We start from the raw sequence: 26205 nt of genomic DNA, 5'->3' as shown, positions 1-26205 counted from the left end.
TGTGCACAGGCCAAGAATTGAGATTGAGTACTTACTGCTCTGTTGGCTCTGTGCTGTTTCTTTTCTTCACAAAGTAAAGGTAAAAGATAGAGACTGGTTTGAGGCTGAGCTGTTGATAGGATGGGGAAGCAGGAGCAAGCCTAGGGGTCTGGCAGAGACAGGTGAGAGTGACAGGTCTTTCATCAGATTTGGTGTGTTGTCATACCCAAAGTGTGTGATAACCGTGAGAACTCGTACCTAGGTATTCCCACGGTTACATCTGTGAAGTTTGTGGCGTTGTCCCAGTGCTTTCCAGTTCGCTTTGGTGCCTCTGTTGGAATGCAGATTACATAGAAACAAGATCAGCTTTCCCTTCCAAGTGTAATTTTGAGGCATGTCAAATGAGTCTAGAGTTTTCTTTTGAAGGAAAAGAGGAAATTGTTAGGAGATTGCTTGTAAGATTTGTTGTATGATTTTACCTGTAATTACAGAAAAGCAAAATCATTTGACATCCATTAAAGACAATTGCTCTTGGGGCATTTTTTCCTGTCAATATTAGATTAACTGCAGCTGTTTATTTTTTTCCCGTGTATGTCTGTATTCTTTGTTTCAGGTCAGTATTGTATGCCAGAGGAAGGTGTTCAGCTGACTCCTAAATCAGAGCTGCTTACTGCTCAGGAGATAATCACCCTAGCCAAACTGTTTGTGAAAGAAGGTGTAGAGAAGATCCGACTGACAGGAGGAGAGCCACTTATCCGACCCGATGTGGTCGATATTGTTGGTGAGTTCCCAATAAATACAGTGTGTTTCAAAGTGACTTGCTATATATTGATCCAAGAACTATGCTTATAACTTTCTACTAATACAGTCCAGCAACCCGAAGAATAAAATGATGGTGCATTTTCACAACATTTTGAAATGCAAGATAGTTCCTTTCAGAAAACTTCCAGTTCTGCCCTGCTGTTTGGATGGAACTTATATCTTTTAATATTCTAACATCTGAACTTAGCATTGTCTTCATATTTAACATCTACTGGAGTAGTTTGCAATAATGCAGCTTTGGGGTGAAAAATCAAGAACTGATGTGACCAGATCCTCACTGAGGAGAAGCAGCTGATATGTACTGCGTAATTTTTAGAAGTCTGTCTCCTTCAATTGCATTGTGTTGACAGAGTTTGCTGTTACTCTGTGGTGCACATGTTTGGCACCAACAGAAAAGTCAAAACTAAAAAGATTGCATGTAACATCTATGGGAAAACTCACTGAAGGGAAAACAAGCCCAAAAATGTCTTCTGCAGAATTTAAGTCAGGCACCTAAATTGAAACCGTCTTAGCACAATGTACTGGTTTGAGCTGGGGTAGAGTTAAACTGGATTTCGAGGTGTTTTATAGAAGCTGGGTACAATATCTCAGGTGCTGAATAGGGTTGAGATTTAAGTTAGGTTTGTTTTCAGCAAACCTTTCTCTTAACCATAAATGGTCTATGAAATACTAATAAAGGTCAAAAATATTAGTGCTTGATTACTGTCACTGGGTTTTCTAACACTCAAGCTCAAACTTTTTTTTGTTTCAAGGAAGAAATGTGATTTTAAGCTACTGTAGGAGACCGTGTTATTCAGAGACCTGCTATGGTTCTTCAGATTATTTCAAATCTTTTAATGTATGCACATACATAAACCGACTCAGCAACCAACACTTGCTGAAAGCTAAGTCATGTCCTGGCAGCTGCTGAAAACATATGGTTGAGACTTTTCTGAAGCAGCTGATAGTGGAATATAAAATCCATCTCCTTGAGATACTCAAAGTTTAAATTAGCACTGGATTAAAGCTGTGTGATAGCTGTTTATTATTAATAGTCTGAGAGGTACAGATCTCCACTTAGAAAACAGTTTTTCCTGGGGTGGGGGACAGATGGTTGGATGACTTTCTGTAGCAACGTACACATTTCAAGAGTGAAGTGGAGAATATGTAAGCAACTTGTCTGTTTGAGAAGATGCTCTTAATCCTAAAGGAAAAAATAAATATAAAAGGGTTTACTTGATGGCATGAGCCTGACAAACAAGCTTTTAGTTTCATGCTATTGAATTATAGCATCTGTTCTGTTTCCTTTTCTATTTGATAGTTTTATCAGTTGCTGTTGCTTGTGCTGATTGTTGCTAAATCAGTGGCTAAAGGTCAGCAAACATATGTAGTACAGGTACAAGGTGAGTTACAAAGTTATGAAATCTCTTCAATCCCCTTTGAATTTAGAGGTCAACAAGCCAAGAAACCCAGCAACTGCAACTGTTCCACTTTTTGGCTTGCAAAGATAAAGCAGAGTGTACTAACTGGTCCTTTTTAACTTTAGTGTTAAGTTCTTAGTTTCTCACAATTGGTTTCTGTCCAGTTTGTTCTTACAGGTGGTTTGACATATTAGTGTATTTCTAGCGCCTCATCCTGTATCTTCTCCTGCCTGATGAGGAAGAAGATGCATTGAGAAAGCTGCTCCCTGCACTAACTGACCCAATCAGCTGGTGCTACTTTTTTAAGTTTACCATTTTAGGCTGCAAACATGGCTTTGGTTTTATTCTACGTCTTTATCCATTTTACATTTCTAACAGTGAAGTCTGTATAGTAGCTAGTCTTTTTTTCTCTGTTGTTAGGAGGTTGAGCATTTTGTGTGTTCTGAGGCTGTAACTAAAAGCAGTGGTGTTCCTGTGCTACCCTCTGGCAGCAGAGGATATCCTATGTTCTCATAAAGACTAGGCTGCTTGTGGTAGTTAGCGTTAAGTAATTTTTTATATGCTTGCATAAGTAGAACTCATCCTTCAGGAAAAGGGTATTCGTGGTCATGAATTCTGAGACGTGAATGCCAGAAAAATCTAGTTCTTTGTAACAAAAGAGCAGTCTTTACTACCTCAGTTTCCAAATGTCTTTACAGGGCTCCTAATCATGTTGCAAAATGCTGCTGCTGTAAAGCTTCAGCATCTTCGGTGTGACCTGGCTTGTCCTACTCCAGAGTTTTGGGCCCAGTTTAGGGTGAATATTTTGAGAATAGCTGGGAAATTAGATAAAGCAGAAGTAAAACCCTTATCAAGAGGAACAAATAGAGGTAAAATAAGGAGAAGCAAAGGGATTATGAAATATTTGTGCTGTAATTAAAGCTGCCTCAAGAGTAAGGGTTCTTCAAATATTTTTCAACTAATTAGGGTGGGGGCTCTGAGAGAAGGGAGGAGGGAAAATAAGAAAATTACTTTGCCATTGCTCTGCTTCTGCAAGTGGCTTATGGGTTTTTTTCCTCTTTGTTATTGTTCTGGTAACTGGAGGTTTGAAACCCTGCCCTCTGGAGATCTGGTATTTTGGGTTTTTTTGCATTTGGGCTGAGAGGGCAGCTCTTTTCTAAATCTTAATCTCATGTTATTAACTGTTTCTTATGTGGTTTTCTTTTGCTGGCCATTTTTTAGTGTCTTGTGTAAGCTCTTTTCAATTGGCTAGGCTACCAGTATGAGTCATGGAAGTTGTCAAGAGCAAGTGTTTTGTCCATTCAGTGTTGTTGCCTTGGATTCTCTGGAGTGGCCTAATATGGTGACCTTTTTCTGTTTATTTAGAAATATATGTGGTATTTCTTTCAGTAGTGTAAAGTCACTGCTGCTGGCAGCTACCTCTGAGTTAGAATGGTTTTTTGGTAGAGCAGGACAAATGTTGCTAGATAAACACAGTTCACATGTCAGGTGTGAAAGGGATGGCTTGCTGCTTATTGTTGTTGCACAACACAGAATTTGGTTTGCAAAGCAAAATTGAGGGAAAGAAGGTAAACAAAATCAGAGGCGTTCTTCCAACAATAAAGTAGCCATTCACTCTAAGAAACGGAGAACAAAATTGGTGTTCTTTATAATAAATTTTGCATGCAATAAATGATTGTGTTTTGTACATTCTGAAATGGCTTTGTGCTAAAATGGGTCTCATAAACCAAGACATCTGTAAGAAGGCTGAAGCATTGACTTGTCCATGTTTTCCTCACACCCTCAGTGATATTTTGTTTTATTGTTTCACAAATCTTCATTTGGGTTTTCTTTTAAAGTATTCTTTTTACTTTTTATTTTCCTAGGGCAACTGAACAAGCTAGAAGGGCTGAAAAACATTGCTGTCACAACCAACGGGATCAACTTGGCCAGATTACTGCCCCGACTGAAGGAGGCAGGACTAAATGCTGTTAACATTAGCCTGGATACTTTGGTCCCAGCTAAGTTTGAGTTCATTGTCCGGAGGAAAGGTACAGGCTTGTCTTCTAAGGCAACTGTGTTAATACTTGCAGTAATGTTGTGAATTGTTTGGTGTGCCTTTCGCCCTCAATTACTTTGGAAGGGGAGTCTATTGTCATCCTTCTGAGGTTAGGAAGAATCTAGTCAAACCTAGCTGATTTCTCTAGTGACTCTCTTCCCTTCTTTCTACAACCCTTAGGCAGGTAGAGACCCTTGCAGCTGGTGGAGTAGAAGATGCTCAGTTCACCACAGTAAGTGGGACTGTGACTACAGTTGCCAGTAGCTGGCTGGTTGCTGGTTAGTCATGGATGTCAAGAGGATTCTCCAAATCTGGTGTTGGTCTTGCGTGCTGCTCTTTGACACTGTTCAAAAAACAGCTGGGGACTAAGATGCCACAAGAAATGTAACTTCCTGTCATGAACAGTGGCCGTTTCTTGAAGTTATACTTGGGGTATGCTTGCAGTGGTCTCACTTGTGATTAGTGATGTTCCATGCCTCCACTACCTTTTAATAGGAGTGAACATAAATCGTGACAGAGTTAATTTGAGGATAGGTGCAAGCTTTGGAACTTTTCTCTGATTGAGCTGTTCTAGGAACTCCAAACAAAGTTTCAAAAAGGCTTAGCTGTGCCCAGTATTACAGATTCTTGTTTAAATGAATCTGAAAGCTCATCATGAAGTTCATCTTCATGGTTGGGCTTCCTTCCAACCTGAAACTAATTAGATCTTGTATCATTCTGTTTCTGTCCAGTAATGTAACTTAGGCAGTCTGTGAACTACTAATTCAGACAAAACCTCCAAATAGCCACTAGATGGTAGAACAACGCCAGAGAAAAGTAGGGCAAGGAATGTAGAAATCTTGGATGCTCTGAGAAATCATTCAGTGTTTGAATCATTCTGCTATCAAACTGAAGTTCTGCTGACAGGTACAGGAAGTTGTCCTTATCTATAGTCTCTCTGGGAGCACCTCTTGAGGTTTCTACATCATGGTGCAGAAGTCTGTTCCTGTCGTAAAGCTGATTGGAGCATTATCCTGCCAGCATAGGCTATTGCATTAATCTGGTTGTGTCATGGCACAACTGGCTTCCAGAGAAATATCTGGGAGTATGTAATTGCAAGCAGGTGCTGACTGTTTTCTTTGCTTCTGCTTTTTGCATTTGAATATTACCTGTTTTGTGACATTCACTGGAAACAAGCACTTTATTCACTACTGAAGGAGCAAACCTGATCCTCAGTACTGGGGCCCATATTATTCAATATATTCATCAACGATTTGGAGGGAATAGAGTGTACTATCAGCAAGTTTGCTGATGACACTAAGCTGGGAGGAGTGGCTGACACGCTGGAAGGTTGTGCTGCCATCCAGCGAGACCTGGACAGGCTGGAGAGTTGGGTGGGGAAAAATTTAATGAAATACAGCAAGGGCAAGTGTAGAGTCCTGCATCTGGGCAGGAACAACCCCAGGTTCCAGCATAAGTTGGGGAATGACCTATTAGAGAGCAGCGTAAGGGAAAGGGACCTGGGTGTTCTGGTGGACAGCAGGATGGCCATGAGCCAGCACTGGGCCCTTGTGGCCAGGAAGGCCAATGGCATCCTGGGGTGTATTAGAAGGGGGGTGGTTAGTAGATCAAGAGAGGTTCTCCTTCCCCTCTACTTCGCCCTGGTGAGACCCCATCTGGAGTATTGTGTCCAGTTCTGGGTCCCTCAGTTCAAGAAGGACAGGAAACTGCTGGAGAGAGTCCAGCACAGGGCAACAAAGATGATTAAGGGAGTGGAGCATCTCCCTTATGGGGAAAGGCTGAGGGAGCTGGGTCTCTTTAGCTTGGAGGAGACTGAGGGGTGACCTCGTTAATGTTTACAAATATATAAAGGGTGAGTGTCATGAGGATGGAGCCAGGCTCTTCTTGGTGACAACCAATGATAGGACAAGGGGTAATGGGTTCAAGCTGGAACACAAGAGGTTCCACTTAAATTTGAGAAGAAACTACAGAACACTGGAACAGGCTGCCAGGGGGATTGTGGAGTCTCCTACTCTGGAGACATTCAAAACCCACCTGGACACTGTCCTGTGTAACCTCATCTGGGTGTGTCTGCTCAGGCAGGGGGATTGAACTAGATGATCTTTCAAGGTCCCTTCCAATCCCTAACATTCTGTGCTGCTGTGATTCCAGCTCCCTAAATTATATGGCCACAGCTCTTTATATCTGATTGGAAGCTGGTAGGAAGCTGCTTATAAAGTAATTTGAAAGTTGTTGTGAGGTGAGGGTAACTTTTATATAAATAAATGTTCTCTTTTTCTCCTTCCTCTTAAAAGTAAAATAGGTCTTTACCCACAAAGAGAGAAAGTGCTCAGCTGAATAGCACAGAGAATGAACAGAGGAGTTTCTGTGACTCAATATTTTTAAGGAGGAGAATAAGTTCCTTATCATAGATATATATATATATATATTTTTTTTTTTTAAGCAGAGCTCAGGTAAAAATAATAATAGTGAGTTTGTGTTGTGTTTTTTGTTGTGGTTTTGTAGGTTTTTTTGTGTGTGTGGTTTTTTTCCTTTTGTCTAGGGCTGAAATTATGTAAAAAATACTTTGTTGTTTTTGAGGGTTTTTTGTTTAATAGGAGATTTCCAAGTATGGAATGAGCAGAGAATAAAGTGCCTGCCCTACTGTTCTACCCTGTCTCCTGTGGCAGTTCCAGAGGCAACAAGATATAGCTCCTCTTAAGGTGAGAGGGATTCCTGGTCTTAGATTCCTACAGGCTGGTAACTTCTGTAGAAAGTAAAGGTGACACCTGATTATGGAGCTAACCAGGAAATCGAGAAACTTGGAATCAATTTTTCCTTTCCTTTGGAAACTCATTCTGGGCTTTTAAGAAGAGGCTGGAACATTGTTATCTTTGCAGGTGGCCTGCGTTATGCCTGCTTTTATTCCCAAATAGTTGGGGTGGAGGAAATGACTGTGAGATGATCAGAGATTTCCCTGCTGTATGAAAACACATTAGAGGACCAAAGTATTTCTACTTTTCCCCATCTACCCCGTTCTAAGGGATAAATAAACGGAAACTACTTTCTTGCAGGTAGCCAGTCTAACCTGTTTCACAGCCTGTCCCTTCTTTGTTCAGTACAAGGAAAATGAGCTAATATTGTACTGTAATTGAATCATTAAACATTGACTTGAAGCCTTTCTTCTTGTAAGGATTAAAGGTTGGGGGCTGTTGTCCCACATAGGATTGTTCTGGATGTGTCTAAGGTTCTCTGTGCTTCTAAGTTGGCTAAAGTTACGATTTCAGAAGAAATTTAAAAAGATGAAAATACTGAGATTTTCCATTGGGGGGAAGAGTTGCGTTTTGAGATTTCGAACAGAAACTTAGAGAGCTTCTGTGCCTTGACACTCTTATATTTCTGGACACAATTAAATCTAGTATTAATTTGTGCTCTAATATTTAGAAGTGTTTTGGGTTTTTTCTTTTTGTTGTTCCATTACCACACGAGAACTTTGATCTAGAAAGGATGTTTCGGTAAGTATGGCAATACACATGTTTTTCATAAAGAAAAAACAGTTAACGTCAAAATAGGAAATATGGTTACAGATTTTTGGTTTTTTAATGTTACAAATTTTTATTTTAAATAATCACCCTGCCCCCAAAATCTTTTCATGCAAAAAAGCTATAATCATTGTTGATCAGAATAGCCTCTTCTTTTCCTTTTTTTTTTTTTTTGTTGTGGAGGTTTTTGATAGCTGTTCTAAACCACACTCTTCTGGTAGCGTGTCAGGAGGTAAGAGGCAGAACTGGGAGGGATGCTGAGTTGGATGCATTGTAAGCTGTAATCCTGTTCCGTACCTCTACAGCGAGCTGAACCCAAGTGTGCAAGTATTCCAACATGCAGGGTTTTTTATCTACTGCTTGCTAGTGATTGCCTGCTCACCTTTTTAGTTAAGTTCAGTTTCAGCTTTCTACAATCCTTAAGTTGCACATAAGGTTTTCTAAGCTGTTGGGGAGTTTTTTGATCCCTTTCGTGGCTCTGGGCTGTGCTTACAGTGGTGTATCATTATCTCTGTTGCCACATTCAGCCTGCAAACTTGCTTAATTGAAACAAAAGTACCACCAGGGCTGCAAACTTCCTGAGCACGTGCAGAACAAGGAGGTAGTGAAGGAGAAGGGTGACAAGTTATAAGTTCAAACAGTTGCTTGCAAGTGTGAGTTTGCTGTCTTCTCCTTGCTCATCACCTCTCTCTTTGCAGCCAGGACTGTATTAGGGTCTGCTTATAAAACAGTTAGCATCTTCTGCTTTCCTGTCTTTATGCTTTATAATGCCTTTATCAGCCAGAAAGCAGTTAAAGCATCGTGTCTTTTTTCTTTTCCCTCATGTTAAATGCATCCAATATAAAGTATGCACAGATTATTACTAAGTTATTGCTCATTTCTGGGAAAACACCTACAGATTAATGCAGGTGTGAGGTCTTCACTAGAGGATCTGAGTTTCCAGTAGATAAAAGATAGGGGAAAGGAGGTTGATGGACCTACATGGAAAAACATAGGACTAGGAACAGCACAGGGGTTGTCAGCACAAACTTCTGGAAGATATTACCCTTTTGCTTGCATGTGTAAAGTATTCACTGTTGAAGCCTACAGGTTTGGAAGAAGGAGCACAATCCCATACAGCATTTGGTCTCTCACACCTGAGTTCAGAGTGCAGAACAGGAGAACTTAGTCTGGTACCTGACAGGGCAGGAGAGACATTCACAAACTGGGCTGGCAGCCGAGCATGCTGCTCGCCAGAAATGCGTACCCAGAGCTCGGTAGCTTCTGTCTCTTTCTTACTCCCATCACCCTGCTTCTCTGCCAGCTAGTGAGCATGGCAGGGAAGGAATAATCTGTCAAATGTAAAACTGGTATCATGATGCAGGGTCTTAACTTTGTTTAAAGTTGGCAGAAGATGTGGCTTGAATGGGATGATTAAGAGGCTTTCCTAAAGGCCTTTGGAATTCCAAAACTGCATTGTCACTTTATTTTTTCTTCCAAATTTAGGTGGTATGTGCAGGGGTGAATATACTTGCCCTAAATTAACCGTAGCTCTTTGGGAGCAGCTGACAAGTGTAGGCCACTCTAAATGGCAGGGTGAGGCCAGGCACTTCATTCCTTGAAGCCACTGCAGTTACTGACATCTCTCATTTGTCTTCAAGGTTCAAAAGCCAACTGAACTGCTTGCCTAAATGCTCTAATTCCCCCCCTGCCCCCATGTTATGCTCAACAACTTTACATGTTTAGTCATAAAAATGACAATTATGTAAAATGCTTCCTGTGATTTTCAAACTAACAGATAGTCAGTAGCTCTGGGAAGCCAATGACACCTGTAGTCAGGGATGAACAGGGAATCAAGGGGCTTTTGTTTGTTCTTAACCCCATTCCCCTCCATACTCGCTTCAGATAAATCTTTAAAAATTTACTTTGCAATATTGCTGTCTGGCTGAGAACAGTGAGATTCTACCATTTTGGCAAAGACACATGTGCCATTATTATCAAATAAACATTAATTTAACATTCATCACTGCATCTGGAGGCAGTTCACCAATGCTTGCCACTCTCTTTCAGAACATAACACAAGGCAAAGCTGAGTATGGAGCAGTGGAGAATCATATGCAAACAATAGATTGATGTCCAAATATGCAGAAAAGCATACCAATATTTTAACTACTCAGATACCCATTAAAAAATGTGTTTTGGTGACTTGACCACAGTAACACTGGCAGCCTCTGGGGAGGGTGTGTGGGGTGTGCGTGTGGCACTGAAGTCTTTACTTGCAGCTCTTCTGAATTGCAGCCCTGTCTGTGGAATCAGATTGGTTTCTCTCTGTCATCTTTTTGTCTTGTACTAAATAACCTCCTTTTGCATTCTGTTTTTATACAAGAAAAATATTTTTTTAATTCTTTTTATATCTTAGGCTTTCATAAGGTAATGGAAGGAATCCACAAAGCCACTGAACTTGGCTACCATCCTGTTAAGGTAAAGCCAGTGTTTATTTACTCTGGAACTGTTGTGTGTTACCATAAATGGTGGTGAAAGATACAGCTCGCCTGATGAGGAATTTATTATTTCCCCCACCTCTGTGAATAACTTCTGGTGAGACTGAAAAATTTTAGTAGAGTGAAGATCACATCAAGATGTGATTGGGGAAATTCACATTATCTCCTCCTGCAGCTGAGGGTGCTGGTTCACTGTGGCACCAAACCTATTGGCAGCCTTACTGTAAGCTCCAGGGTGGTCCAGCTCTGTACTTGCCTCTTCCTGCCCCCTCTATTGATTTGGCACTTGTCTGACCCAGCTGTGAACTGGGCCAAGAGAGTTAACAGACAGAAAACTACCCTGCAGAAAGACATTCATTTATTCCTGGTTTACCTCCTTCAGCTGCTGACAGCAGGCTCTGAGTGCCAGTGTGAGGGAGGGAGGGAAAGGGAGTCCTCCTCTGGGGGGATTGCAGGTAAACCAGCTCAGCTGTAACATGAAACTTCACCCCAACTCAGCTGTTTGCAGTTCTGCACCTGTGGTTCACTTCAGTTTCACCAGTGCTCTGGAAGGTGTGCAAGTGTTTCAGGCTATAGAGCTATGAAAAACACTTGAAATTAAACTAGGTTTAAGCTTTCCTGAATGATCTTGATAATCATGATGCACAATGTTTGGACATACTATCTGCCTTGCTAACAGGGAGTGTTTTAGCAACTGCGGAGCTGTCTGTTGTTCTTCAGATAAAGCAGAGAGTACCTGAGGCTCCAGTGTAAATATTATTTATGAGAAATGTGCATATAAGCTAGTCATCCTGCAGCCTATGTTTATGGAGTGTGCTGTGGACACTTCCTGGTGTGGGACATTTGTGTGACATTTGCCAAAAAGAGTAGTCTAGAAGGTACCTTGTTAGCACTGTTAAAGAATCCATATAACCTCGGACTGGAGAGTGGAATTGTCATTTTAGACAGTAAAAACTGCCATACCTTAGGTGGGTAAGGACTGTGAAACCTTGTGTAAGAGGGCAGAAAGTCATACTCTTCTCACTAATTTCAGGGACCTGCTTTTCTTGCAGGTAAATTGTGTGGTGATGCGAGGCTTCAATGAGGATGAGCTGCTGGACTTTGTGGATTTCACAAAGGATCTGCCCCTTGATGTGCGGTTCATAGAATACATGCCCTTTGATGGTACGCAGTCCTGTTTTGGGATTCTTCATGGCATGGAGTGTGTCTTGGACATAGGTGACTCTGGTTGGTGGTTGTTCACCCTATGGGCTTGTCTCTGGAAGTTTTGGTGAGCTCTTTTTGGGAATTAGGAATTTAGTTTTGTGTTGTATCTTTTGCAGCTTATCTGTCTTCCCCAGATATACTAGGAAAGGATTAGCAGCAGGGTTAGTTGGGGCTGGGACACCTGCAGGGAACACTGAGATTTGTTGAGAATGGTTCTCTGCTAATTAAAACAATAAAATCCACAGTATAAAGTTATGCTGGTTTTATTAATTCTAGGCAATAAATGGAACTTCAAGAAGATGGTGAGCTACAAAGAAATGCTTGATACTATTAAGCAGCGATGGCCTGAATTGGAGAAATTGCCCTGTGAAGCTTCCAGCACAGCCAAGGTGGTGTTAGAAAAGAAACATGTGAAATTTACCCCCATTCTTTCCTTACCCTAAAGCCCCAAATTTTTCTGAGTTGAGCATTTAAGTTTGACAAGCAAAATAAAAATGCTCCTTGTAGTAATTCTGGGATTTTGGTCGAGCTGCCTGCATGTGGTTTGACTCTTACTAAACACTGGTCATAGTCTTTACCTTTGGAAATACAATGTGTTTACTAGGTGCTCAGACAGGTATAAAGAATGACAGACTTATATCCTTTATTTGAAACATATATATCCAGCTTTTGAAACTTTTGTCAGTCCATGTCTGTCTATGACTCCACGTTAAGAAGCCTGATGAAACAGGTGTTCAGTGAAATAACAGTATTGATTTAGAGTGTGTGGGGCTACATGGGGGATTTCTAGTGTACATGAATCTGTGGTGCATGGCTGCCTCAGTAATAGCATGCCTACTGCCATCACCTGTGAGTTGTTAACTACAAGAGCAAACATTTAACAAGTTTGTGAATTTCCAGGAACAGGGCACAATAGATTGGAACCCCTGACAAACCTGATTTTGCTTTTTTCTGTCATGTGACATTAGAACTCAAGAAAATCTATGTGAAAATATCTTCTAGTCTTCAGGCAAGTGGAGCTTTAAAAAGGATTTGTTTATATTTGACTTCTTTTCTTTTTCTTCCCCTCTGTGTTTCTTTAGAGTTATAAGGTGCCACATTTCCAGGGACAAATCAGCTTTATCACCTCCATGTCAGAGCACTTCTGTGGATCCTGCAATCGGCTGAGGATAACAGCAGATGGGAACCTAAAGGTTGGTAGTGAAACACAATTCTCTTTGCTTTCATGCAGTGAAAGTAGTGTTGAAATTCTTCCTTTAAAAGTAGCTTGAATGTAAAGTAGGATGGAAAGGCACATAATTATTACCAGCTAATTCCAGTTTATCTGTCCTGTACGTATTCTTGTTCACCTTGTTGGGCTGTTAGGGAGATGTTACATCACCTTTTTTTTGGTTTCTCCGTTTTGCTAACATAATGAACCTTGGTTGCAAAACATGGTTGCAAGGCCAGTAAATATAAACATTTCTTTTAATCTTTGCTTCAAAATCATCTTAAACATGAGACAAGCAGATGATTTCTCATTAAAAAGGATCCAAGCAGCTATAAGGGCTTGGCTTTTGTGTTCCACAAGGATCCTGTCTTGTTTCACCAAACATCTTCTTGCAACTCTTCTCCTTCAAAAGCAGCCTGTACATTTGCTCAACGGCTGTAGAAGAGGGAGGGATAACCATTTCCTGCCACGTTGAAACTGGCAGTTTCTGGGGGAAAATTAAAGTTTTCAATTAAAAATTGGCACTTAGGCATTGTCACCTGATACAGACAACAGCTGTGCTACTGTCTACTGTCAGATGACTGAAGCAGCCTCAAGGCCCAAGCAGCTTCAGTTACATAAATGTCCCCAGTTGTCTGTGTGTGTGGGTACATGAAGAGAGAGAAAGAAAACAATCTCCATAAATATTCTCTTTCTTGAGTAGGATAGGCCTCTTCAAAACTCTTTACTGTGAGGTTAGTATGATATACTTGGAAAAGCTGTTTATTTTATTCTATTCTTTCTCATTTCTCCTCTTTTGTTTCCTTGGTCTGACTGCAGGTGTGCCTTTTTGGGAATTCAGAAGTGTCCTTGAGAGATCACCTACGGTCAGGTGCCTCAGAGGAACAGTTGGTTCAAATCATTGGAGCTGCTGTGGGCAGAAAAAAGAAACAGCATGCTGGTATGTTCATTGTACCTGAGAAGTAACATCAGTGACTAGGGAAAACAATGTCCTGGTACTGCTGTGGAATGCATTGACTTGTGTCACCCTGAAGTCAGTTTTAGGGAGACAACAAGGTCCAAAACAGGCTTTTATTCTGGCCGGAAGATTCTGGCAAAACAACCAACTAGAAACAGGGTTTATACAGTTAATTAGCACTCCGGTAGCATAAAATACAGGTTCAGATATCAGTTGAGGAAGTTACTGGGGTGCAGCAAATGAGAATAACGATGCATTTGCACACTCACAAGAAAGAAAGCCAGAGCTGTCTGACTCCAGAATACTACACTCGCCTGAATTAGGCAAGGAATTACACTTGCTTGTATAACAAGGACTACACTTGCCTGAGTTCCGCAAGGAATTACAGTTGCCTGATGTGGCAAGGACATAGATTATCACTCACCCAAACGAGGAGGTGAGGTCCTTCCAATCCTGGGAAGTTTCCTTAGACGGTGTCCCAGTCTAAGGAGAGGGCTCATCGGCTTCAGCAGACCCGCGGCTCTGAGAAGACCACATAAAGGGGATCCTTGGTGGGCACCCCATTTTATAGTCTGATCAGATCTGGCTGTGGGCATTCCAGAAGCTTCTTGCCTTCTCTAAGCTTCTTGAACTAAGGAAGGAATTTTCCTATCTGATAAGAGTATTGTCTGATACAAAGCTGGTAACACACTAGTCCTGGAGTTACTCCAAAATCTGGAGGTCAGTTTTGAGTCTTCTAATCTTCCATATGACCTAAAATCCAGACCGTCTAAAAGCCTTTCAGACTGACTTTTGTCTTCAAAGCAATGCAAATGCCACTGCTCATGATAACAACAACAAAGCATAAAGCTAACCAAATATTGATGGAGTTGTACTAGATCCATCTTTTCTTAAATTAGTTTAACACGTTTCTAGAAATGACAGATCTCTTTTTTGAGTATGCAGAAATGTGTAGCCACTCATTCAGCGCTATCCATAAGGTGCATCCACAAGGTGCGTGATGATGCAGTTGCATCCTCAGGCTGTATGTCTTTTCTGAATTTATATTAACTGTATTTCAGTCACATCTGTACCTAACCATGTTTTAATAATCTGGCTGCAGCTGGGAGTGCTGACTTCTTGTACATGACCTGGCTTCATGATCATGGAATAGTCCCCTTTACATTAAAAATATGCCTTGACCCTTTTGTTCTCTTGCAGATTCTACCAGAATATTAACAGCTGGTTTTGCCTTTTTTTTTTTTTTTTTCCATGATGTGTAAAACAAATTTCAAGGAAGCTTTTAAATCTGAACATAGAATAACTTGCAAAGTATGTTGGTCTGACCCAGAGCCCTGTAAGCATTAGAGAAGGGGTAGAGAGTTTGGTTCCTTTTCTTTTAGATCATTCATTTCTAATTGTTGGGGATGAGGGAATAAGAGTGGGGTTTTTTTTCCCCTCTAGTGAGGGCATTTTGCCATCAGTAGCATTTACCTGACATTGTCTTTCCTCTTCCAATTTTTGTTAATCCCATATTGTCCTTTAGGCCTTGTGTGATTTGACTTCTTTGCACTGGAACACTGTTGACAGATTATCCATAGAACTAGTATAGTCAAATGCCATTGTTAAGAACCAAGATAGTCCCAAGTTGTTTGATTTCTGTAGTCGGTATACTGTAGTTCAGAGTCTGGAAGGCTTTCTGGGAAAGGGTTCTACAGTGCAATAGACCAATAGCTGCTGGATGCTTAGAGACTGTGGGAGCTGTGGCTTTAAATAACACCATGCCAGGTTCCCCCTCCTTCAGCTCCCTCCATCTTTATGGTGCTTTGGTTTGCTTAGCATGCAGGTTGTACTGTGAAGGGCAGAAAAACTAAATGTATAAACCAGATGCATAACTTAAAAGGTAAAAAGCTAGGATTTTCATGTGTTCCTTGTTTTATTTCTAGGCATGTTTAACATTTCCCGGATGAAAAACCGGCCAATGATCCTGATTGGTGGGTGACAAATCAGTACGTAATAAACATACCATGATTTTGTTTGGTTTTTGTCTGTGGGGGATCAGAGTAGATTGGGCTTTTAAGTCTAACTGGTGTACAGTTCTGGTTAGGCAAAGAAATGGGTTTCTTAAAAGGCAGTTGTGGTTATAATTATGCTGAAGTAGAAGAGGAGGAATGGTTTAATGTCCCCATCAAACCTTATACAATCTTCTGATTGACAGGGCTGGTTTTGCTTTCTCTAATTTTGAAAGGTCATTACATTTTCTAAAGGCATCACTAGTCTTTCCATCTGTCTGCTTCCTTTGTCTTTAACAAGAATTGTACAACAACTAATAAGGCAGTTTGGAGTGAGTTTTATGAAATGGACCAAATTACCGTATTAACATAAAAAATGCAGGATGGACTTTTATTTCTTGATTAAGAAATTCAACTTTGGTCGTAATCTGTAGAGCCAGTAACTTGACAGAAATGCAAGTTTTCCCACCTCGCTACTTCTTTACTTCAGAATCTGAAAGTTGAGGTTTCATTCTTTTGAAATGTCCTATTACTGCTGCAAAGTGTCCAAACATAGCCATGAAAACTTAAGTGTCTGGTACCTGGCCAGCCTTGTGGGCAGGAGCCTTTCTGCTCCATTTTGTGTCTGATTTCTCACATCTTCTTAAGTGTGTTTTTACCTCCTGCATCCCTACATTTCCTGGTTTTGTAAGGTAGCAGTCTTCCCAAATACCTTTTTTTCTTCTGTAGGCTTAAGAAATGCTTGCAAGAATTACCACTGTGAGGTTAATTGGCAGTCGTTCTATTGTTTATCAACAAGGGGAAAAAAAATGCAGCTGGGATGGAAGAGATGAACATTCTGTTTTGAACCCGGACTTTTTTCCTCCCAGTGAATGACCGCATTAATGTTTATAAATATAGAAAGGGTGAGTGTGTCATGCAGATGGAGCCAGGCTTTTCTCAGTGACAACCAATGGTAAGACATAGGGTAATGGGTGCAAACTGGAACACAGGAGGTTCCACTTAAATATGAGAAGAAACTTCTTCTCAGTGAGGGTGACAGACACTGGAACAGGCTGCCCAGGGAGGTTGTGGAGTCTCCTTCTCTGGAAACATTCAAAACTTGCCAGGACACATTCCTGTGTAACCTCGTCTAGGTGTTCCTGCTCTGGTGGGCAGATGGGATTAGGTGATCTTTTGAGGTCCCTCACATTCTGTGATTCGTTGATGTTCTGGAGCAGGTTAGCTGCTCTGCAGCTTAAAGCACAGCTTTTAAAACAGGTACCCCTTGGGGGAAAAGGTAACAGGTGCTTTGCTACAGGTGATACAATAACTACTCTTTTGGTTATTTTTGAAACAAAACCCTAGTGCCAGTCCTTCTGTTGCTTTTAGTGGGAAATAGGATCTTCAGAAGTCTTTTAGCATAGTTGCTTTTTTCACTGGGAATATTTTTCACTCTTTGCTACCCTTTAAAAGGGCATCATTTTACATGTTGAGTTTTAGAGAGAATGGATTCAATGGTGCAGGATTGTCTCTCTGCTTTTGCTCTTTTGTGTCTGGTCACTACTGCATTCCGTTCCAGAAAAAGAAGGTGGACCTTTAAATAAAGTGTGTATTGACCTGCAGCAAGACAAAAGCTTTTTTTTTTTTTTTAAGAGAAAAAACCCCTACATTGAACTCTTGACAGCTCACCGGGACCTACATAATTTTTCAAGATGCCTTTGAAAAAATCTCCACATTCCAAAGTTAGCATTTATAGCAATGTTTTGATGCCTACAGATCAGATCCACCCAATTTCCTTTTGAAAAGTGCTTTATCATTGTCTGACATGTAGTGGAAGAGGCAGCCTGTCCAGCTGTTCCTTGTCCCTTTGAGACTAAGTGCTGGCAGTCACCGCAGCAGTGGAGAGACTGAAGATGAGTGGGGAGTATCCCACTATGACCCATGGGGAATCATTAGATTTCCTAATTGTGTTTTGAGTTACTTACAGACTTCAAATAATGTTGGCATGCAAGCAATCAGTGTGGAGGGTGTGTGCATAGAATTGATTTAATGAATGCTGTGGAAATCACTAATTGGTTTTTCTGGTCCCCATGAGCCAAACCTGACTTCTTCCCTGCACTGCTGTTGTCTGAGCCTTTGCTAGATGGTTTGTATCCTATTTCCCTTAATCAAAATACTCCTTTTGGCAGATTGCTCTCCTCATGGGTTCACTTTAGTTATGGGAATTTCCTCCTTAAATTAAGTATCTCCTGCTTTCTTTTCCTCCCAAGGTTGTGCTAGTTGGAAACAGACACAATTAAACTTCAGGTGCAGTAATAGAATATAAGGAGAAACAGTTTGTGAGGTGATTTCACTTGTGTTGTACCTACCAAACCAGTATCTGTTTTTTCTGTAGGTATATGGGCAATTTAGGTGAATACAAGGATAACTAGGTACAACTTGAAGAAAATGTAGGTTGTTAGGAAAAGCAAAGATGCTTTGCATGCATTACTGTCTGTTTCTGTCTTTTTACTTACCACTCCAGCAAGCAGTACTTCACTTTCCTGTGCTCACCTATGTTTGTTCACCCTGTGGAAGCAAATATGTGTCTGCCTTTGCAGACCAGCTTCACCGGAAGACAAGGCACCTTGCCAGGGGTTTATCTTCAACTTCAAAGCTAATTAAGGAATCAGGAAGAACAGAATACTTTGGGTTCCTGGATTTTAAAAGGAATATTCAGGTTAGACCTCCTGTATAAAGAGAGAAGGAAAGAAAGGAATGATAAGCACAATTTTCTGTGCTTTGCTGAAGCAGAGCAATGTTGCACTCAAAATGCTTATATCTATTTAATCCCCTTCCTCTGAGGGTAGACAAGTTACCACTAAATTTGCAGGAATCTTACTTTCAATGGATAGACCACCAGCTATAGACCAAAGAGGGTCTTTGCTTCCATTCAGATTATTGCAGTGATTTAAAAATATATAATTAAAATTATGGTTGATATAAACTTCAGTAATGGGTACTCGGAGGGTACTCTGGATCAAAAATGGGGCAAGTGCTAAGTCTTGTTACAGCAGAGGCTGGGACTAACACGGGAGAGATTGGTTTGTTTGTCCACATTGTGTCGATTATTGTCGTGTGGACAGCCCAGGGTGATTTGTGTAGCTCTGGGCAGCAGAGGCAGCTCAGCAAGGCGCAGAGGGGCCAGGAAGCTGCTTTGATTCACCTGTGGGCAGTCTCAAAACTCATGAGTAAGGGAGTCCCTGAATATTAGAGCTACCAAAGGAGGTTATTGAGCAAAATCTAATTCCAAGTTCTCAGAGCAAACAGAACAGGAGCTCTAGGAAAAACAAAAACATGCTTATCAATGAGGCTATTAAACTAGGGCTTAGACACTTACCTCTATACTGCTTTCTCTTTACTTACAAAACAAATCACTTTTTATGTGAAAAAGACTCCTTCTTGTCTTAACACTTGGCATTTAGCCCTGTGCAGATGCCAAAACCAAGGGATTAAATGGTCAAAATGGGCAGGAGGGCTCACTACCTCTCTGCCAGCTGGGAGCTTTGCCAGGTCAACTTGGAACATACTTCTGAGTAGTCTGTCAATGAGAGGAGCATGGTTTTTTCCAGTGCTTAAACTTCAGCTGTCATTAACCTCATAAGAGCTGGCAGTTATAAGTGAGGTTCCAATCACAGAGCCACCCTCTGAGCTCATAGTGCACTGGCAGATGCCCTGCTTCTGGTCCCTGCTGTCCTCAAGTGCTGGCATGACCCTTCCCTGCAGAAGGAGATCAAAGCAGAAGTGCAGCCACCTGTGCTGGGAGGAAGGTGTTTGAAAAGGCAGAGTTGAGAATCCGAGTGCAAGAATTTCCTAGTAACCCTGCCAGGCTTTCAAAAGACAAACGCTGCTGGGACAATCCCAAACATATTGTGACTTGCCGTTCTTCAGAACTGATGTTCCTATAAGATTTCTTGGCTGCTGTTTCTCAATAAGTGTTGATACTTTGAAAGCAAGTAGTTTCTTCTTGTCAGCGACCTTGAAATAAGTGATTTGAGTCTTGAGGTTTGTAATAACAAACCAGCAAATGCAGGGAACTGATGAGAGAAAAGAGAGAGAGATTGAGGAGGAAAAGTGCGTATTCACAGGTTTACTGAGGTTTTTGCAATATCAAAAGTCCCAAGCAGGGTTATCAGCTACTGCAGACTTAGCTTAGCTTTCTAGTTAGTAAGATATATTCTCATGTTACTTTTTTTTTTTTTCCCCAGAGGCTGCTTTGATGTCATTCCCACTATGCCAAGATGCCCTACAGAATGCCCCAAATTCAAAAGAGTGGGGCCACACACTTCGCTATTTGCCAGCTTTGAAAGCAAGTTTACTCAAACAAATGGGAAAAGCATTAATGAAAAATAAGCTTGCAGGGCAACTTTTCCTGCCAGGATCTCACCCAGAGCAACAATGGCACATAATGACTGGAATTCTACAAACCCAGCTCAGAGGCTACTGCGTCTTCCAGAAGGACTCGATTTCTACATTTGACACAAAGTGCCTTGAGGCTTCTCCTGTTGGCCAAGTTTCTGTGGACTCTCAGTCCAAAGAGTCAAGTCCAGGATCTGAATTCTGTACCAGGGATTTGGGATCTTGCACCAAGGTACCTCGTGCCTCTGACAGCTTAACTCACGCTGATGAGGAAGGACGGGCCATGATGGTTGATGTTGGAGGGAAGCCAGATTCAAGAAGAAGTGCTGTTGCTGGTGCTGTGGTCCGCCTGGGTGAAAAGGCATTTGAGATGGTGAGGCAGAACCAGCTAAAGAAAGGGGATGTGCTGGCAGTAGCCCAGATTGCAGGAATTCAGGCAGCCAAGCTGACCAGCCAGTTGATCCCGTTGTGTCACAACATCCCCCTCAACCATGTAGAGGTGTCTCTGAGCCTAGATGAGGCCAGATATGCAGTGGTGATTCGCAGCTCCTGTCAGACCTGGGGGAGGACAGGCGTGGAGATGGAAGCTCTCACAGCTGCCAGCCTGGCTGCTCTGACTGTGTATGACATGTGCAAAGCAGTTACTCATGACATTGTGATTGAAGAGGTGAAGTTGCTTAGTAAGATAGGTGGGCAGAGGGGAGACTTCTCAAGGGTCTAGATCATATCTAGACTCCTCCAGGTGACCACTGCTCCTGTTCAGGCTCTTACAGAACTACTTTTGCTCAGCTGGTTGCTGTGGAAACCTCACCAGTTGTACCATACAACAACCCTGTGACTCCAGTCTTGCCTTACCCTGGCAGCTTCCTCCTGAGTGAACACTTATCCCTATTGGTAACCACATGTGTCTTTTTCAGAGGACAGACTTCTCCACTCTGCCAATACCTTCATTTTAGTGTCCTTACCATGAGCTTGAGCAAAGATTGCAAGATACACCACAGAGGTTTGTTGTTTTTTTTTTTTTTTTGCCCTTCTTGCTGTGAAGTATTCACAGCTGCTGTCATCACACCATGCAACCGTAAACTCTGGAAATGAAGCAAGTGCTAAAAGTGCTGTTATTCAGCAACTGTTTTTAAGTCGAGGATTAAGATTTCAGAGTTTTGTCTGTCCCCCTTAGTTGAATTTAGAAGGTGACAAGGAGAAGGACATAGCTCAAGCACTTTACTATACTATACTATAACTGCGGAAGAGCCAGGGTCAGAGGGGCAGCTCCCATCCCTTTGCATTGCTGCTGCTTCCCTTGCCTGCAAGTGGGAAATGTCCACATATCAGTTTCAAAAGAAAAAAAGATGGCAGCTGCCCAGCAGTCTGCCTTGAGCCCTCTGTAAAACATGATGTGGAAACAGAGGACTTCTAGGCTTGGAAGAATTATTTTGCTGACCTGAAATATACTTCTACAGTGTTAGAAGCATGTTCCAGCATTTTGATCTTAGCGCTCAAATACCTTGAAACCCTGTGTCTGCATGCATAAGAGCTTAATTGTGCCATGCACGGAAGTAGGTGTCAGCTCTCCCCAACTTTAGAAATAGATGTCACACCAAGCCCCAGAAGGCTGCATGATTTTTCATCCTATAGTGCAACTCCTAGTAACCAGCAGCCTGCATAATCCTGACAGATAAAGCAACCTTTACAACTAGTAGCCACTTGGAAGAGTAAGGTAGTTACTCTTGCCTCAGACAGATTGTTTTCCTGCATGTTCCTCTGATTTGCTTTCATGAAGTTGTCTGGCCTCAAACATATGAACATCCCCATAAATGTACCAGTGGCCACTGTCATGTAGCATTAAATAGCTTGATAACGACCGTCCTAGACAAGAAATTACTCAACATTGTTTATCTAATATTAATGGATTATTTTAAAATATTAATTTAAATGCTCTAAACAGAGAATTTTCGACTTGGGTTTACTTGTTTTCTGATGCTAATGGCTGATGTGAAGTCACATACTATTTAGGGTGCTCCCTCTCCATACGCACAGAGTTGAAGACAGCTCTAATAACGTCAAAGAGGCTACCAAAAATATATCTTAAACTTTACAAGTAGCTGCTTGTCATGAAATAAGGTTAAATTACTGTGGGCATCAGTAAAGCGCACACCACACTGTCATGCACATCCTGCTCACTTAAAGTACTCACAGGTCTAAGATGAGCAGGCAGTAGGTTTTAGTACAAATGTCTTTGTCTTTGCTTATCCTTTACAAATCTTACACATTACTTACTGCAGAAGGCGCTTTTTCCATTGAAGGTGAATTTGAGTCTTTATTCATTGTCACTGTGAGAAAAGGCATGTACAATGACCCACATAGCAGCTCCACCTGAAACGGAAATGAGTCTGGAAAGCTTAGTGCCCAAACTCCATAAATGTTTGTACACCTACATTCACTGTTACTGTCAAGATTCCCTTGATATCATTGATTTGCCTGTAAATTAATAGTAGGGGAACTCCTGCTCCTTCCCAGGAGTGTACCCAGCACACCAGTAATGAGCATCAATCACAGCTGATCCCGCAAACACAAGAGACCTTTTTTATCTGTGGAGCTGCTGTGGCAATAGCACAAATGTTTCCCTGGCTCAGCGTGGAAACAAATTGTCAGGAAAAGGAAGCACGTCTGTCACCTGCCAAGTTAACTGATTTACACAAGCGCTTTACTCCCCCCACCATTCACAACAGGCCCTGCCCTCCCTGCCTTCACACACTCTCTAGCTATTTGAAAACTAACAGGACATACTCAGTAGTAATAAAATGATGCTTTGAGGCATATGATTCTTTGGCTTCTGAGAAGTTTGCTGTCACACTGTAAAGCTCTCACAAAGGTCTCAAGACCATACAAGGGAGTACAGAGCACATGAACAAGTGCCACGCACATCTTAATAACGCACATTTCACTATGTTCTTGGGGTGAGAGTAGCTGGAAGCATTGGGCAAACAGACTTTGGTGCCATTTTATGCTCATGTTACATTGTCAAGTCTTGAAACTATGCACATTTATGGATAATGAACCAAGTGTGATCAATAGAACATTTTACAAGAGAAATGAGCTGATAGGACTGTGTGTTTCAGTGGTGCTGGGTAGGCAATGATGTAATAAATGTTGATGAACTGACTGCTTTTTAGGAGGCTTCCTTATTTTTGTCCACTGCATTTTTAATAAATACTAATTGTAATGAAGTATGTTTCTCCTTGTTTTGGATGCCCTTTTTATTCACTGAGAGGAACATCTCTGCTTTAATCAACGAGCTTCCATTAATAGTTAACTCAGGATGAGCAACAAGACAGACTTTTAAGTTGCAGTGATTAGTCAGCAATTAGCAATGAATCAGTCACAAAAACTTATTACTATAAGGAATCTAATAGTTCTTTTTTGCTGTTGTTGAGTGAAACTCATCTCTATCTGGCTGTTCTTAAACTGAGTAATCCTCTAGGCTTAAGCATTATAATTTATCATCTCTCATTATTCCAGCTTCTCCCATGTGCCCAGAGTCAGTGGATGTGTATAACCGCACTGCTGAGTGTTGCAGAGGAACTGGTACCTCCAGAGCTCTCTCTCTTAGTCTGAGTGACTGTGCACTGAAGCTGAGGTCCAAGGAAATGCCTGTATAGAAGTCCATCCCTCCTTTAATCATTAATAGGTCTAAGGGAAATTCCCCTTCTGATCCATCTCAGCTTCCAGGAAAGTTCTCACTTTTTCTGCTGTCAAAAAGGCCTGTTCCTACCTGAGGAAATTTATAGACAGTTGAACTGTTCACTGTGACCAGCCCCATTGTACAGCCCCAGTGGAAGCCAAGAGCCCCAGTGGAAGCCAAGAGCCCCAGTGGAAGCCAAGAGCCCCAGTGGAGTGCAGGTGCTCTGCAAGAGCACAGAGACAGCAGCTGTCCTGCCAAGGGTCTCTCTCCAGATACAGTCTCCAAATGCTGCTGATCCTGGGATGATAGCACAAAGCTTTATGTCCTTTTTCTAAGAGCTGCATACTAATCTGGAACCAGGTTTAACCAAAAGAAACAGTGCAAACACAGAGCCCACCACCTCCTTCTGGAGGGTGCCCTAAGGGCACAGGTCACACCTGTGACACTGTGGCTGCAGAACACAACACAAATGCAAGTGTTGCAGATTGTGGCAGCCCTCACTATGCATGTGTAGTGTAGCTTTTGCCTACTGCAAACTCTCACTTGTCCCAGCTAATGTGCCATTTGTTTGTTATTGTCTATTCAGTGCTAATTCAGTCTGTGTCTTTTGTGGCAGCTGAGCCTGTCTTTCCTTCGTGGCCACCTCCTGAGGCTGGTCACCCCACCCTCACTCAGCCTGCCCTGGAAAAAATTGGATGCACCATATAAAGGAGAAGCCAGCAGAAGCTAGTCACTAAGTATTCTTAAATAAATTAAATCTGTGTCAAAGAGAGCAATGCTTTCAGAAAGTGCCGAGGAAGGAAGAGTGGGGCATAGAGGGAAGATGCGGCTTAGAATACCTTGGGAGGGGACCTCTCTTTCTAAATGGGAACCACTCAAAAAGCAACAACAGCTGAGCACTAATAAAGGGAACAAAATTTTAGCTATTCTAAGCCACTGGTGACCTGTGGTAATTCTCCTTAAGTCCCTGATGTTACTCAGCTTTATGTGGGATATGACTGAACAGAATCTGGCCCTTCATCCCACCCCTTCCTTGGCCCTTCAGTAGTTTGCAGCTCCTTCTGCCTGGCTCAGCTGCGGTTAGGCAGACATGTAACAGCTTAAAAATGGCTGTAACATCGTGTGTGCTTTGGCCAGGACAAAGGACTGCTAATTAGTTAAATGGCAACATAGTTCACTTTACTTACTAGAGCCTTGCTCTAAGAAAAGCTTAGCATTTCAGGGAACCTAAAAACCGTTGGGGGAGTCACTGGTTGCAGTGGGCTCACTTGGCTTTCATTTTTTTGAGATTTCAGGTTGAAGCCTCAACTTTGGTCTCAAAAGCCAGTGGGATCTGAGGAGCACTGCAGAGCCATGATGATGGCGGGAAAACTCCTGACACGTCTGGCATGATCCTTGGAAAGGCACAAAGTGGAGCAGACAAATCCTTTTTCACAGGCTGGGCTTTGAGTGAGCTTAGTGCACCATCATCAGAGTGGATTCTCATTTTTGGTTGCAACAAGCTCAGACAGTGGTAGCTGAGACACAAATCCAGCTCTCTCTGCCTTCCTCTGTCCGTCCACACGTTTAGAAAGCTTCCAGTTTAGCTTCTCTATTTTTGTACTTAGCCAGTTCTCTCCCTAAAGCAAAGGGCACTCAAAATAACAGTGGTGAAGTGCAGCTGAGTGCAAATTTAAGGGCCAGGTGTCCCAAGACACTGCTGAGCCTTGCTCCAAGCAGAACTGTGCAACACACTGGGCACTGCTCAGCTTCACATCTGCCACCCGACTGCACCAGCACAGACAGCAGGCAAGCTGCCCAACACCTGCAGCTCTCTCGGGTGCCTTCCACACAACACTTGCTCTATCGAGCAAAGCTTCACACTTCATTACTTTCAAGGGTTGCTTCCAGGAGAACCCCGAATTAGAAACAGTATTACAGAGACAACTCCTTCGTTAGTAGTTCCATCAAGAGAGTCGGCATAGAGCTTATCCTCGAATTCTGGAGAACCTGCTCAAACCCAGAAACTTGCTACTACTGAGCTGCATAGATTTAGTCTTAAAAATAAATGCAACAGAAACTCTCTTCTATACCCATGATACATACAGGGTGTGCAGCTGAAAGGACACAAGGCCAGAAAAAGCAAAGTTTCTAGTTGCAACGTCAAGGGCAGTTTGTCTGCAGTGTGACAGGAGGCAGGGAACGAAGAGAAGTAGACAGCAGAAGGGTCAGGCAACTGTAAAGTTCTTTCAATATTATGCTTGGAAAAAAACAAAAACAAATGCCATCAGACAGACAGACAGCAGCTCCATTAGTAGTGCCCTAAGCCAGTTACCACCACATTGTGGCACAGTTCCATCCCTGTCAGCAGAGCTGTGCAACCTCACACCAGACAGAGGCCTGGCCAGCAGCATCTGCTCCTGCAGGCCTGGGAGACATGGGTGACAGCTGTGCAGCTCTGACCTGCCACTGCTGCCACTTGCCAAGGCCTTAACAAACTCCCCTTTCGTTAACAGGGTCATTTTGGCACCAAAGCCTCCCCATGTGCAGAGTTCCATT

The 26205-nt window shown here is 42.0% G+C and overlaps 1 protein-coding gene across 3 annotated transcripts in view; it reads left to right on the top strand.

Moving 5' to 3' along the window:
- Positions 1 to 23212, top strand: part of MOCS1 (molybdenum cofactor synthesis 1) — a 31492-nt gene extending 8280 nt beyond the window's left edge. For 2 of the 3 annotated variants that reach the window (XM_065058149.1, XM_005503820.3), the window contains exons 3-11: positions 593 to 760; positions 4067 to 4231; positions 10159 to 10220; positions 11293 to 11404; positions 11723 to 11835; positions 12529 to 12639; positions 13476 to 13596; positions 15540 to 15587; positions 19835 to 23212. In XM_065058149.1, the coding sequence (XP_064914221.1) occupies positions 593 to 760; positions 4067 to 4231; positions 10159 to 10220; positions 11293 to 11404; positions 11723 to 11835; positions 12529 to 12639; positions 13476 to 13596; positions 15540 to 15587; positions 19835 to 20706 (1772 nt within the window). In that variant the 3' untranslated portion in view covers positions 20707 to 23212. Of the gene's footprint in view, positions 1 to 592; positions 761 to 4066; positions 4232 to 10158; positions 10221 to 11292; positions 11405 to 11722; positions 11836 to 12528; positions 12640 to 13475; positions 13597 to 15539; positions 15603 to 19834 lie in introns of all 3 variants that reach the window. The other variant, XM_065058150.1, reaches the window with a different exon arrangement.
- The last annotated feature ends 2993 nt before the right edge of the window (positions 23213 to 26205 follow it).

The sequence above is a fragment of the Columba livia genome, chromosome 3 (assembly GCF_036013475.1).
Source record: "Columba livia isolate bColLiv1 breed racing homer chromosome 3, bColLiv1.pat.W.v2, whole genome shotgun sequence".
NCBI lineage: Eukaryota > Metazoa > Chordata > Aves > Columbiformes > Columbidae > Columba > Columba livia.
The sequence above is the reverse complement of the archived record's forward strand: the minus strand, read 5'-3'. Positions and strand labels throughout refer to the sequence as shown.